Source organism: Nothoprocta perdicaria, unplaced genomic scaffold, assembly GCF_003342845.1.
Source record: "Nothoprocta perdicaria isolate Ctin4 unplaced genomic scaffold, notPer1 scaffold_131, whole genome shotgun sequence".
NCBI classification, from domain to species: Eukaryota; Metazoa; Chordata; class Aves; order Tinamiformes; family Tinamidae; genus Nothoprocta; species Nothoprocta perdicaria.
The window spans coordinates 98,071-111,832 of record NW_020454439.1 but is presented as its reverse complement, the minus strand read 5'-3'; the positions used below and the strand labels follow the sequence as shown (position 1 = coordinate 111,832).

Here is a 13,762-nt window from a genome sequence, read left to right as displayed (position 1 = left end):
TCACATAAGCCTAGATTTATTCACCATGTAGAAACAGAGATTTAATTAGATACATATTCACATCCCTTCTTCCAAATTAGTCTGCATTTCAAATCAAATATTTTAAAGATATTTAAATATATATATATATATCAATTCAAACTACCAAATCACAGAATCACAGGAGTGCTTCCTAATTTCAGTAGTATGGGAGGAGACAGGGCCTCCACCAAAGCAAGCACACTGATATTACTAAAATGGTTTACTATAACCTTAAGTCTACATTTCAGTAAGAAAAGCCATTTTGGAGACTAAAGTGACTTTCTTTCATTTTTATAAAATAGCTTTTATCTCTCTGAGATTCTCTGAGTTTACAACAAGCAATGAAAAGCACATACATATATCCACTAGAACTGTGCAGATGTTATAAAGAGCCAAGCAGCTTGCAGAATTTCCATCCTTAGAGGTATTCAAGACTTGACTGGACAAGAAACTTACTTTTAAGTTGGCATTGCTGTGAGCCAGCATTGGACCAAATGACCTCCAAAAGTTGCCTCTAAATTAGATTATAATCTATGATTCTATGATTTTATCATCTTTTTTTTTTTTGTTTACAATATATACATTGTTGTGCAGGCATACCCAACTATTTACGCTCTTGGAGGAATTCTGTGCTGTCAGGAAGCCTGAAATCCCAGTGCAGATCCAGGAGACTGCTCTTCCACAGTTTGGTGGATCTCAAGGTTCAATTTAACCTCCTCAGAGGTGACACTGCTTTATTCTCTAAGGAGACAATATACTAAACAAGAAACATTGGTTTCGTTCCTCTAAATCAGACAACAAGTATGTTTTTCTCTTGTGGCCTGACACATTTTTATTTTCAGTTTAGAAAATAGGAATAAACCTCTCTCAATGATCCCCACTTATGCTCTTGTAGTGCAATGAACTGCAGGGGCACTTGAGGTTGTGTTCATGCAAGATGCTGAATTTTTTGTTGGTATTTTATAGAACAGGAGTCTTACATATGAAAAAGAAAATTAAAAACAATTTAAATACTTTATGATCAATGTCCAAATGAAGCCACTTAAGAGTCTATTTTCACTCTCTTCCTCGTCTCAAATCCTGCATGAGAAAGGCAGATCAGCTGTAGCTCTAAAAGTTATGGCTTGGCCTTACGAAACAGTGCCCTTTCCTTATAAAAATATTATAAAAATAAACTAAGAGAATTATTAAGACTAATACAAGAGTTGTGCAAAGACATGTTAGAAAAGGAAAACTGTAAGAGAAAGATAATACCAGCTTCTAAGTTTAGTCTCTGAATATCACAAATGGCTTCATGCTAAGCCTAGGATATACTCTTACAAAACAGGTCTTTTAAGCCTCACAAATAATTCCACTTCTACAAACAAAATAGCAGCAGGATTCTAAGAGTGTCTGCATTTTGCAAACATGAGAACAGCCTTTGGACACAATAAACAGAATAGGAGAGTTTGCCAATTGTACAGTTATATTCCTTACATACACATGACTTTCAGAACCAAAATTCCAAGTGGCTGATATTACCGCTCTCTACCTAAATCTCTAGCTGCAAAAACATCTCCAGATCAGCCATTGAAGACAGGCACAAAATTAGCTTTTTTAAGGAGTTTGATCTTTACTGACCTGTGGACAGAATTTAACTATCTGGTTATAGTTTATAAACCAGATTGTTTAACTATAATGGTATCTTTTCATCTCTGCCTCTGCCTGTGAGGATGGAAAGGTTTCTAGCCTTCATGCTTTCTAAAGCACCCTGCACAACCAGAACTTAAAGCCATCATCTCCATCCTGTAAGCAGGATCCCCATCATTAAAAAGTTGTGGCTACCTTGACTGTAGGTCAGAATCACCATTTCTCTATCATCATATGTGTGTTTTCAGAATCTGAAGGAGGTTCACAGTTATGAAGGTATCTAAATAATGTCAGTGATGTCGAACTTACCTGTCAATAATAGCACACATGTCAATGGTGACATTGGCAAAGCTTCCCAGCTTGCCTTGTTCCACTGCTTGCAAGTCCACCAGCTGATCATCCACGTGAATGAACTGCATGCACCCTTGAAACGAATGCTGAAACAGCGAGTGATCCGAGTCATTCATCTGCACAGGAAACCCTGCAGAGAAGCAGAAAAAAGAACATTATTAACATCCCATTCTATTACTCAAGCTAGCATTTTTTTCACAGCAAAAGATGTGTTTTCTAGACAGGAGAAGCAAAGATTAGGTGAGAAGGACATATTTAATAGTTATTAGGTTACACTGCATTATGCATTACTGACTTAAGTCACTGGAAACTATGAGCAAAAATTTATTTAGTACAGGTGATGATTCTTCCATTAGTTTTTGTCTACTGGACAGATGCTTTCTGTGAGCCATCTTCTCCTCCTGCTGCCTATAGCTGTTCATCATTACTTTTCTCTTTATACAGATATTAATTGAATAAGTGAAAATTTATCTCCTTGATATATTTTAAGAGTTCCTTTCCCATTTCTCAGATATTTTTTACAGCATGCATGCCATGTAATCCAGTTCAGCTTCATCTAGATGTACACCCTCTGTACAATAAAAACTGTTGCTGAAAACTTGCTGCAAACTTAAAACAAATCCTGAAATCTAATTTCCTGGCCTACTTTAAGAAATCTGAGGACCTTCTGCAGTATTTTTGTTTCTGCAGTCAATGTGTTCATTCAGCCATCCTTAGGAAGGCCCTTTACAAGCGAGAAGGAGGAGGAATTCCAGTCTCGACACAGGCTAGAAGACTGGAGGAGAGAGGATATTTGTATGTAACTCTTTAACTGAATGCCCTTCAGAAGTGAATGTGTCAATTTAGCTGTGAAAAATGCCTTGCACAAGACAACAGCGAGCCTCCTCCACACCTTATAAATCTTTAACAATGAACTCCCTGAAAAAAGCTCCAAGAAAATCATTTAAACAGAATTTGCTAAAGAAGGGAGACAAGCTAACAACAGTTTATTGGTAGAGGCTGAAAAAAATGCGTAATGGCTTTATGCACTTCAGTTACGAAGATGACCAGTCATGCGGCTCTTCACTGACACGGGGAAAAATTGTGCCCACATTTCTCCTGGCAGCAAAGCCAAGCGAGGCAGCCTCCATTCCTCCTCTCACTTTGCACTGGAACAGCAGTTTGCGGAGGCATGGTACCAACAGATAACAGAACGCATGCAAGTTAAAAATAACCTGATAAAGGCAGTGAGTTATTTTTCACAATCCAGTTCCCCGAGGCAGTTTACCACACGCCTTACAAATAGCTGTGATGCTATTTAATGGCTTACAAACAGTGACGGAGGGCAGCGATCAGCAAGTAGGGCTTGACTACCGACACTGCTCGCAGTGGCGAATGCTGGTAAAAACAAACAAAACCCTGATAACACACACGCCCACCCTAAAATCTATTTAAGATGGCATTTTGACTTCAAGGGTTTGCCAGCATATACATATGACCAATAAAGGCTGCTTAAATTTCTAAATATAACTAAAATGCTTCTAAAACACTCTTGCTCACCAGCTAAATTTACTGCTGGCAGCCCAAATTTCCCTGCATGTGTTTTCACAGCTCTCCAGCGTAGAGGCCAAATTAATCAGGGATGTTACAGAAATGGAGGAGTACCTATGCTAAAAGTGAACTCTGACATGTCTTTCAAGACACCACCTTGATGTCAAACGCCCTCATGGGACAAATCTGTGACACTACCACAAGGCGCCTTGAACAGCAGCAAAAAATTTATACCACCCTCTCTAATGCCAATCACAAGGAAAAGGAAAAACTCCTTGAGATTCACAGCCTCCATGACTGCTGTTTCATCACAAAATCCCTCACCTCTATAGACTGCAGAGGTCGCCAGAAAATGCTAATCTTTACTGCTCCTTTGAGGTTGTTAGTATGCGTTTGAGCAACTGTCAGGCAGTTCAATCAAGGCAAAATTGAATGCAGAGTGTCATCAGTTACTAAACGCTCAGCAAGAGCTTAATTGAACGCTGCCAGACACAATATGTGGCAGGAAAGTCTTGTTGCGTTTCTGCCCAGCTGAGGAACACTTGATGTACATGGGTGTTTCAGCATTTCCAAACACAAGGCAGTATCTGGAGTAATCCTGAGATATCAGAGATAGCTGTGGCCTTATCTCAGAGCAGCATTTTACGCTCCCTATTGCACTGAACAGAAGTTAGTCACATAAACTAGTCATTCATCTCTTCTCCAAGAGAGGAGTCTATACCAAACATGAGCCATCCAAATTCTGATCTTTGATATTTGAATGAAGACTGTAACTTGCTCCCTCGCTTCAGCTGCCCATCTTCCTACTGGTTTCTCTGTTGTTCCTATTCAGTAAAGAACTGGAGGAGAGGATTTCCATGCACTTCCACGACACCTCACATAATGGGTGTCAAGGTGTTTCAGTCATATTACTACTTATAAAGGATAGATACACAAAAATATAGTTTCAGAAAACAATATCCACTTATGGATTGGACACTTATGTGGGTTTTTTTTCCCAACCATATGTTTCTCCCCAAACTAGACTTTTTTCACAACATTTTTTTTTCTGCTTTAAAATTGCTGCCACAGCTTAGATAGACTTTTCTGGAGATAGTTAATAAATAAGCTGTTATATAAAGAGCATAGCATATGGGAGAGCAGCAAGATAAGCCTTCTGTGCAATATAAATGCTGTTTTCAGACTACTAAATATTCAGGTAATGATCATCAATTTTGTTAAGGCTTCGACAGCCTTGGCCATACAATCCCAGAAAGAGTTATGTAGGGTAAAGCTTGCGCCTTAATGTAAACCTGGAAATGACTCCGTATATTGTGGTTATTTTCTCCAGTATAGATATAGTGACAGTTTCACCCTTATAGGTTTCCAGCACTGGGTCGTGATTCACTTCCCGGTCCTGTCCCCATTGAATGAAATCATAATGAAATGAATTCTATAACCAAGGCTGACAGTAATGCTGTCACTGGAAAGGCCAAGTAATGGATGCCCACATTGTTTAGACAACACTGTATTGATTTTCTTGCTGACAAGAAAAATATGTACATTTCTAACTGCACATAAAGAGCTATTTCAGGATACAGAGTGTAAAATAATGTTGATGCTCATGATTACAAATGCACATTACAGCCTGATAGACTCCCTTCCGCTAAGGTTTCTTTTTCCTCCTGACTTTTTTTTGTACGAAGTCAGACTCTAATCACTTTATTTTTCACATTTTAAAGCCCACAGAGTTGGATTATACTGCAAAAGTCAGATATAGATTGAATCCGAATTTTTCCCAGACCTCAGTGAAACTTTTTTCCAAGATTTCACTCTGACCTATCAAACATGGAGCAGCCAAAATTCTGAATCCGCTACTGAGCTTAATTCAAACTTGAAAAAAAACCCACTAAATATAGTTTTAACTCATAATATTTTCTATGTTAGAAGTCCCTTTATATAACAAAATATAATAGAAATATTTAATAGTAAATAAAAATAGGCACAAAAGGAAAGCAATATCTCTGTTCAAGTGCCAAAAACTATCATGCCTCTCTTCCCATCACATTCCCATTCCCATCTCATTTTCCTTAGATGGAAGTCTAAACAAAAATATATTCAGTTTCACAGTCTAACAGTTAATGACCAAATATTTAAAGTACAGCATTAAACCTCTGATGTGCAACTTGTTTTTGAGACCTTGCCTAAGAATGAACTATACTAAACTGCCCATTGAATATGGATATTATTTTATATAATTACAAAAAAACACTGAGCTGTTCTTTGAAATGTAATGCAAATTCTGTTTTTTGCTTGCTTGTTTGCTTGTCAGAGACAGTTTTCTTCCAATTCTAAGACCTCTTCATCAGTACACTTCTGTATCTGCCTTTGCTTTACCTGCAACAGCAGGTGGATGTCTGTATGCAGACAGTACTTGGAGTTTTGCTTCTTTGAATGAAAAACCCACATTAAGAAAAAAAAAAATCAAGTATATGTCCTAGCTCCTGGCTATCAGAAAGATGAGAAAGAAAAAGAACTTGTGATTTGTCAGGATACTTAGCAACACAGTATTTTTCAGAAGTCAAGTGATCTTTACATTTTCTGTGTGCTTTATTCAGAATTAAAACGTGTTTATTCTGTATCCTGTTTTACCCACAGAAAAAAGTACAAATTCTGTGGATATATGTGCATTTATATTGAAGATATTATATAAGTTTCAGAAGTTAATGAACAGAGAGAGACTAAATGATGAGCTGCAATGGACCTCCCTAAAATTCACTATAATACCTTTATGTTTGTTTCAGTCAATCCGGACTGTGGCCTTCAGTGTGTGAAGAGCCACAGAGGCAATAGCTTTAGAAAACTAGGAGTCTTCTGCCCCAGAAGCATGAAATAAATTTAAGTAAACAAACTGCGGAACGGATGAACGGAATGAGTGAACATGCAACTATTCTTCATTCCACTGCATCTCTTAAAAAAATGTAGAAATGCACAAACTAACAGATACAGAAAAGGACTTGAAGAAATACAAGGGCAATACCAGAGTTTTTCCAGTTATATATCTTTAACCAAAATCACGGTTCTATATCAAGGAATAGAAAGTATAAGGACAGGGTTTGCCAAGACATTGGATCCTGTATCTAGTAACTGTCCTGAAAATAAAACTTCAGGCCCTTGTAGCTCAGTGGAACACAGGAAGGCAAACCAGAGTGGGAACTGCAATTTTCCTATGTCTATCTCCAAGTGACAATGCAAATGCTGCATTTTCTAACAAATTCCTCTTTATTTTTGCCTTCATTCCTTCACTTATGAGAACAGAGATGAATGCAAGGTAGTGCACTCCACCCCACTATAAATTGCTACCCCTAAAATAACAAATGTGTTTATATTCCAAGAGAAAAAATACACTTTACTAATCCTAAAGCTTAGGACATGAGGCTGCTCTCTCGCAGCATTCCTGAGGCACACAGCAGTCCTCCAGGTACAACAGACTGGCGTTAATGAAGTCTCCAGAGGACTTCACAGAAAATGCTCTGTACATGTCATTCATATTAGGATGGAAAAGTTTAACCAAATCTCATAAGACTTGGCAGCATTTTCTACCACTGATCTGATGCCTGATATGTTTTGTCTCCTCTGGAAATCTGGTCCTCAGCCAGATACTCCTCTCTCAAAATACTTTATCTCCATCTGTCCGCTTATTAACTTGAACCAGTTCCGGAAAAGCACTGAGATTTTTCCAGACTCCCTCTACTGTTCCTTACCCCTCAGTTAGATTTTCCTTTGATTCATGGACCCTTGTTCAGTGTCCACCAGTTCTTGACCGGACCAAAGCCTTGGGAAAGCAGATCTCTGGGTGCCTCTCTAGGCAGAGGATATCAGCACTCACAGCATCACAGTTCCCCTTCACTGTGTGCCAATGAAATGCTTCCCAGAGCACACCTGAGATTTAGCTGCAACAATTCTGAGGTTACGTGACCTCGCCATAGAGGTACGTCACATATGGTACAACAGGGTATCTGAATATGTAATTATGCTGGTATTGTTTAAAAGTTGGTTGTTGAGGAAAGCAACAGGCAGATAATGCAGTAACCTAGATAAGAAAAAGTCCCCAAGATACTCAGATGACAACAGCTGAGCAATTAGCCGTGAAGAGACTATCTTCAGGCTACAATACAACTTGCACAAAGACAATTTTGCACAGACAAGATATCACAAAGATACTAAATAGCTGGGATGACAGCCCAGGAGGTGAAAAAAAACACAGAGGGTGAAGAAACACAATTATGGAAGCAGTGACAAAAGCAGAGACAAGAACAAAGTAAGGCTATCTTTAATAGCACTAAGGCAGAATTTCCTACAGGAAGAACGGAAGAAGGATAAAACCCAAGGAGGATCTTGCGCTGAGAGGCTTTGTTGACTCAGAGCTTCTCTCTCGCATTGCTGTGGACCTTTGTGAGGATATTAGTGTACTTTTTTAGAACTGTTAAGTCAACTTCCACAGCTGCAGGCCACAGAATTCACACACAGGATTCAGATACATTTGGGTGTTTCAGCTACGGCTGGAAACCAACCAAGCTTCCAAGTTGCTTTCAGGTTGCAAGGTGATGGTACCAATTCCATCATTGCAAATGACTGGAATGGAACCCGAGTTTTACCTCACCCTTAACTATGGCATCTTTCTCCTGTCATTTTTCCCTTTCAGTGTCAGAGGAACATGACAGAGCTCTGGAACAGGCTGCCCAGGGAGGTTGTGGAGTCTTCTTCTCCGGACTTCTTCCCAACCCGCCTGGATGCCACCTTGTGCCACATGCTGCAGGTGTCCCTACTTGAGCAGGAAGGTTGGACTAGATGACCTGTAGAGGTCCCTTCCAATCTTAAATATTCTGTGATTCCCCCGAGGTAAACACAAGAAAGGTATCTCTCTCATTCCCACAGCCATCCCCTGCAAGACTCGCACAGAGCACACACTGGCTGCAAACACCAGGTGGAAAGAGTCTGGCGGCTAGTAGCCAAGATGAACTAGGAGGGAACAGGTGTATGGTTCACCTCAGTTATCAGATCATGTGAACAACGTACTTCTAAAAAAACCCTATCCTTAGAGCATATTCACCAATTCAACAGAGCAAAAGTATGTATTTCATCCAGACACTAGCATTTGGTAAGAGGAACAATGTCTTGTTGGTGGAGGAGAGCAAATGTAATCACCTATTGGGACTGGTTTTGCAGAGTCTGTCCTTACATAGAGGGAAAATTAGATTCATGTCTCATCCAGCTCCATGGCTGCATAAAATATAATGATGACATCTCACCCTGTGTGGCTCTCTTTGAAGCTCTTCTTTGACTTCGATAAGTATTGCTGGATAAATGCATAGGCAGGTATTGGAAAGCTATTAAAAATTAAATTGTCTTTAAAAATATATATCGGCTAAAATTCATACTTGCCAAACCATAACAGAAATAATAAATAAAAATGTTGCCTACTCATGGTATAGGTATTTTTCCAACGCTTAGTTGACTCACTGTTTTACTTTCCTTGCAAACTTCAGTGGTTCAGCTGCACACAGTGTTGTTTTTACAATGTCACACTTTGTATGAGCTCATCACAAAATGTTATAATAAACTATATTTAATATTTTCATATTCTTTGTATTCCAAGGACACCAGATATATACTGATGCAAGAAAAGTATGTTTCTTTTCACAAAACAGCAGCAAAAAATGGATTTTCTTGCTTTCTTGATGCTTAAAAGCACACCACTCTGTTTATTTTCTTGTAAAAATAAATGTACATCATAAGACCTTCTTTTATCAAGAACTGATCTAAGTAGTTGCCAATTCATGTTATAAAAGCAGCTTATTTTTTGCTGGAACAGAAGCCGTAGCTACTCTTCATGGGAAGTGTGCTTTATATAAACAGGAGCTCCACTGAGGAAAGTCTACTTTTTAAAGCCGTGGTTAGAGGCTACATTTCCTGCTTTTTCTTCAGAAACAACTTGATTTTACCAATTGATAAACACTTCCAATTTCTGCCTACTTCAACGGGAGTTTGAGAGTAATCACCCTCTTAATCAAGACATAAATAAAGAGTCCTCATGAAAATTACTGAAAAAAGACATACTGTAAAATAATCGAGATGATATTAGACACATTATAACCTTTTACGTAGAGGCTGACAAAGGCCAAAAGAAATTAGGAGACTGGGACTGTTAGAAAGTGAGTGCAAATAGTGTAACGTGTTCAAAAACCAGACCCCTTTTTATGGTTCATTGAAAGCATTTAGATTTTATGCTCTTAGTGAAAGACAATTCTCTTTCCTGGAAAAGAATTAAACAAAATTAACAAATATTTTTGGATATCATAAGGAAACTAAATGCTTTTTTTTTTTCCTTACTATTTCAAGTGAGTTCCCTTTGCAAAAATGTGATGTACTCATGGCTGAAACATCTACAACATCACGTCAGAAAGAAGTCTGTTTGAAATAAATCCTAAAGCTGCCCTGCGCCTCTTGTTTAGACCAGATTCCCTTCCAAATGGCTGGGAAACATGAGTAAGAGCACATTTCAATCATCAGTTTTCTAACACGGAGAGAAGCAGTAAGAATGATTATTACTACCAGCCCTGGCTAATTTATGTCAATCTAACACTTTACTGCAATTTCTACCTTACTTTTTTGGATATTATGGAAGGTAGAGAAAGCCACATAATGATCGAATTGCAGCAGATCTGTACGCTGCCCCGCTCATCTAATACAGTCTATTCACTGCCTTTCTGAAGAGCCAGCCAGGGGAAATGGAGGCTGCATTTTCGGAGTCACCGCTGCTCCGCTTCTACCAAAACTCTCTGCTGAACATAAAACAGGTCTAGTGCCTGCTGGCCACAATTTTGCTCAGCAGGATATAAGCAGCATAAAATAATCACCATTTGCTGTCTTTAAGAGATATAAAGTGAGGAGATGACACTGTTGGCATTATGTCATTTTAATTGCTGCTCCTATGTCAGTTTGTTTTATATTTGTATGTACTACACAGTCGTAGGTATAAGATCACTGAAGGTGAATTTACTTCAAAAACAGTACTATAGAACTTACAAATTCCTCTGTAGGTTACTGTGATTTACTTCCACTGACTTACACCAAAGATATTTATATTTTCATCAGCAATCTGTTTTCAGTCCAGCTAACCAAGGTACCAACATGAAAGCATTTAATGCTGAGTGGCTCAATCCTCAAGCAGCCTTTTAAAACAGCAAAGTGAATTCATCAAGAACTGCAGTTCACAGGACCACAGTACATCACTTAAATGCTACAGCTAAGATTTGCTTTGATTAATCGCATTGTTCATTTTGCACAAAATTATATCATGTGAGTAACCAAATTAACTACGTAAGGTTGTGTAAACCGTAACGCAATCCCTGTAAACTAAATTTACGGGCAAGGCCATCTTTATGTTTATTACAAGCTTATGTAAACAGGACATTGTAATAAATTAACTATTTTTTTACATATTCTCTTACATTTTCAGCTTAGACCGTATGTGACTCATTAATGTGACTCATTAGCTGTTTTATGCACACTGGCACACTATATATATGTTGGTGTGTGTGTGTGTGTGTGTATATATATATATATATATATATATGAGACATGCACAAGATGAAAGAAAAACGGGGTAAAGAGAGAGAATCACACAGTCGCTCTGATATGGTCAGTGTGATATTTTAGAAGTAAAGCCAGCAATATGAGCAGTAATCCTTCCTGTTTTTAGTAAAGCAGCCATGCCATTGCTTGTATTATGATCTACTTACATACAGTCCCAATTGCCAGGACAGCAGCGCTTAACGAAGCCCTTAATGCATTGCTCATCAACCCATGGGACAGGACTTGGTACTTGTTTACTAGGTAGTTGTATTCTACACAGTATCTAGATTTCTTGTTTCTATATACAGATTTAAGAAAAAGTAACAAGAATATCTACAATGCAAAACAATGCAAAAAAAAATTCTTCCTTTCAGAATCTAACCTTATCTGTAGCATATAAGTCCAAGTGACAAGTTAGCAACCCATAACAATGTTACAAGCAGAACAAAATTAGGAAATATGAAACCTATATGACTTTTAGAATTGTACACAAAGAAATCAAAATAAAACAACCCAGATAAACTCCGGTCAACAAAAATAATAATTAAACAACGAAAGTAATAATTTTCTTTTATCTCCATAATTACTTAGAGCCAATAGAAGAGCAAGTATTTTAATAAACAGAAAAAGACAATCCCCAAATCCTGAGTTCGGTTGTTTATTAACTTCCAGTATTCAAATGTTGGAAAAGATCAGCTGTATATCTGTGTTTCCTTATTATCTCTTTCAAATATTGATTTTCTCTCAAAAAAATGATGCCAGTATTTGGGGAAAAAAAATCTTTTTGTCATTTTAGAAACTTATACTTAACATCCTATAATTAATAAGACTAATACAGAAAGTAAAAGAATTCCAGCTTCTGGAATTTCTACTCCTTTTTGTTCAGCTCACACAGTCTTCACTGTGGTACAAGTCTGCTCACTAAAACAATACATGTGAACATTAGAAAATTCAGAGAAAGGGACATATAGAAAAAAATAACTCCAATCTTCTATCTTTTGTTACCAGAGGAAAAAAAAAAAGAGTTTTTTTTTTTTAAGAAATCAAATGAAACTAAAGCGAAACAACAAAATCACTTAATAAACGTAACCTATAACCTCCTTCTTCCCAGCTATAATATCCAGTGTAGAGGCAAACAAACGGCTTGAACATCAAGGCTGTCTATTCAAAAGCACCGCAGACAGCAGCAAAGGCCCCAGATTATACAGAACCAACATAAAGGAAATGAGAATTTTCTTGACAAACAAGTTGCAGGGCCGAACCAGGTCATTCTTGGCTCATTAAAAGTTCTCCGAAAAGTGCTTTGAGATGCACTGATTGATCGATCACTTCATATCCTAAGCAATATTAATACATCTTATTTGTTAACTGAATCTTGCATATTTTCTTGATTTTTTTTTCTTGGAAGTATACTTCGAGAAAAACACAGCTAAAATAATGTTATTGATATGCCACATCCAAGATCGATTTTCTCCTACTGTAAAGAGGAATCATTACTACAAAATGACTTAACTAATTCTGTGGAGCCTATGAAAGGAGTAATATGAAGTCTCCCATACAAAAGAAATGTAAACTTTCCAAAATGTGTTTTGTTGCTCAGTGTAATCTTGACACTTCTCAGGGTTCAAAGCAATTATAATACTGACATTTTTCAAGGTTCAAAGTAATTATAAAAATTATGATGGATGAATTTGAAAAGGAGTGGACTAAAATCTTTATAAGTTGTGCATGTGTGGGGGTTACCTTCCATATCCATAAGCTGTGGCTTCTTTAGTGAAACCCCACAGAATGGGAAAATAAACATAAAAATTACAGTTACTTACCACTAAATAAATTAATAAGCTATAGAATCAAAAACTAATTTAACTTGCAGAGGACTTCCCAAAGATCATCTGGTTGAAACTTCTCAGAGGAGGTCAAAGTAGAGCAAGAAGACATGTTAAGCTTAGTTTAAGGACAAAGATTTCAGAACATCTCCAAATGACAAATTTCAGTTTTGACCACCCTTATGCTGAAGAAATATTTCCTTCCAGCTAAGAAGAATTTCCCACAATGGAACTTTTGTCTGCTGCCTTCTACCTTTTTTGTCATACCTCTAGGAAGAGTCTGTCTCATCTTCTCCATGTCCTGTCAGTATGTGGCCAGAGACAGCAATAAGATCCAGCCTGCTCTTCTGAGAGCTGAACAAATCCAGTTCCCTCAAACAGCCTCTCCTCAAACTTTCTAGCTGCAGAGAGCTGATGCCTTTGACAGGTCCTTGTGAAAACTTAAGTGGGCGATGCAAGCCCTATGAACGGTACTTTTTTCTTGCCCATCAAACACAGTGTTCTGAAGAAGTCCGAAGTCCTGTAAAAATGTGTCTCAGCAACTGAGGAATTCAGTTTTGGTTGAACTCTGCTTAAAGTCAGGACATGTAGGAGTTTTAGGTTTTATAAGATCTGGGTGATTGCGCTGTAATTTAGAACATCAAGATTTTTTGCAGGAGAAATAAAGGAACGACAAAGACTGTACAGATTACTGTAACAGAGAATCTGGATTATGAGAGTTTCAGATGACTCAGCAAGTAAGTGCCTACGGAAGAGAAGAGGGACCTAAAGATTTCATAAAAGAATTC

The 13,762-nt window shown here is 37.7% G+C and overlaps 1 protein-coding gene across 1 annotated transcript in view; it reads right to left on the bottom strand.

Annotated features, from left to right (window-relative positions):
* Positions 1-13,762, bottom strand: part of CNTNAP2 (contactin associated protein like 2) — a 432,568-nt gene that overhangs the window by 378,872 nt on the left and 39,934 nt on the right. The window contains exon 3 of the mRNA XM_026033686.1: positions 1,960-2,131. Coding sequence (XP_025889471.1) covers positions 1,960-2,131 — 172 coding nt within the window. The remainder of the gene's footprint in view (positions 1-1,959; positions 2,132-13,762) is intronic.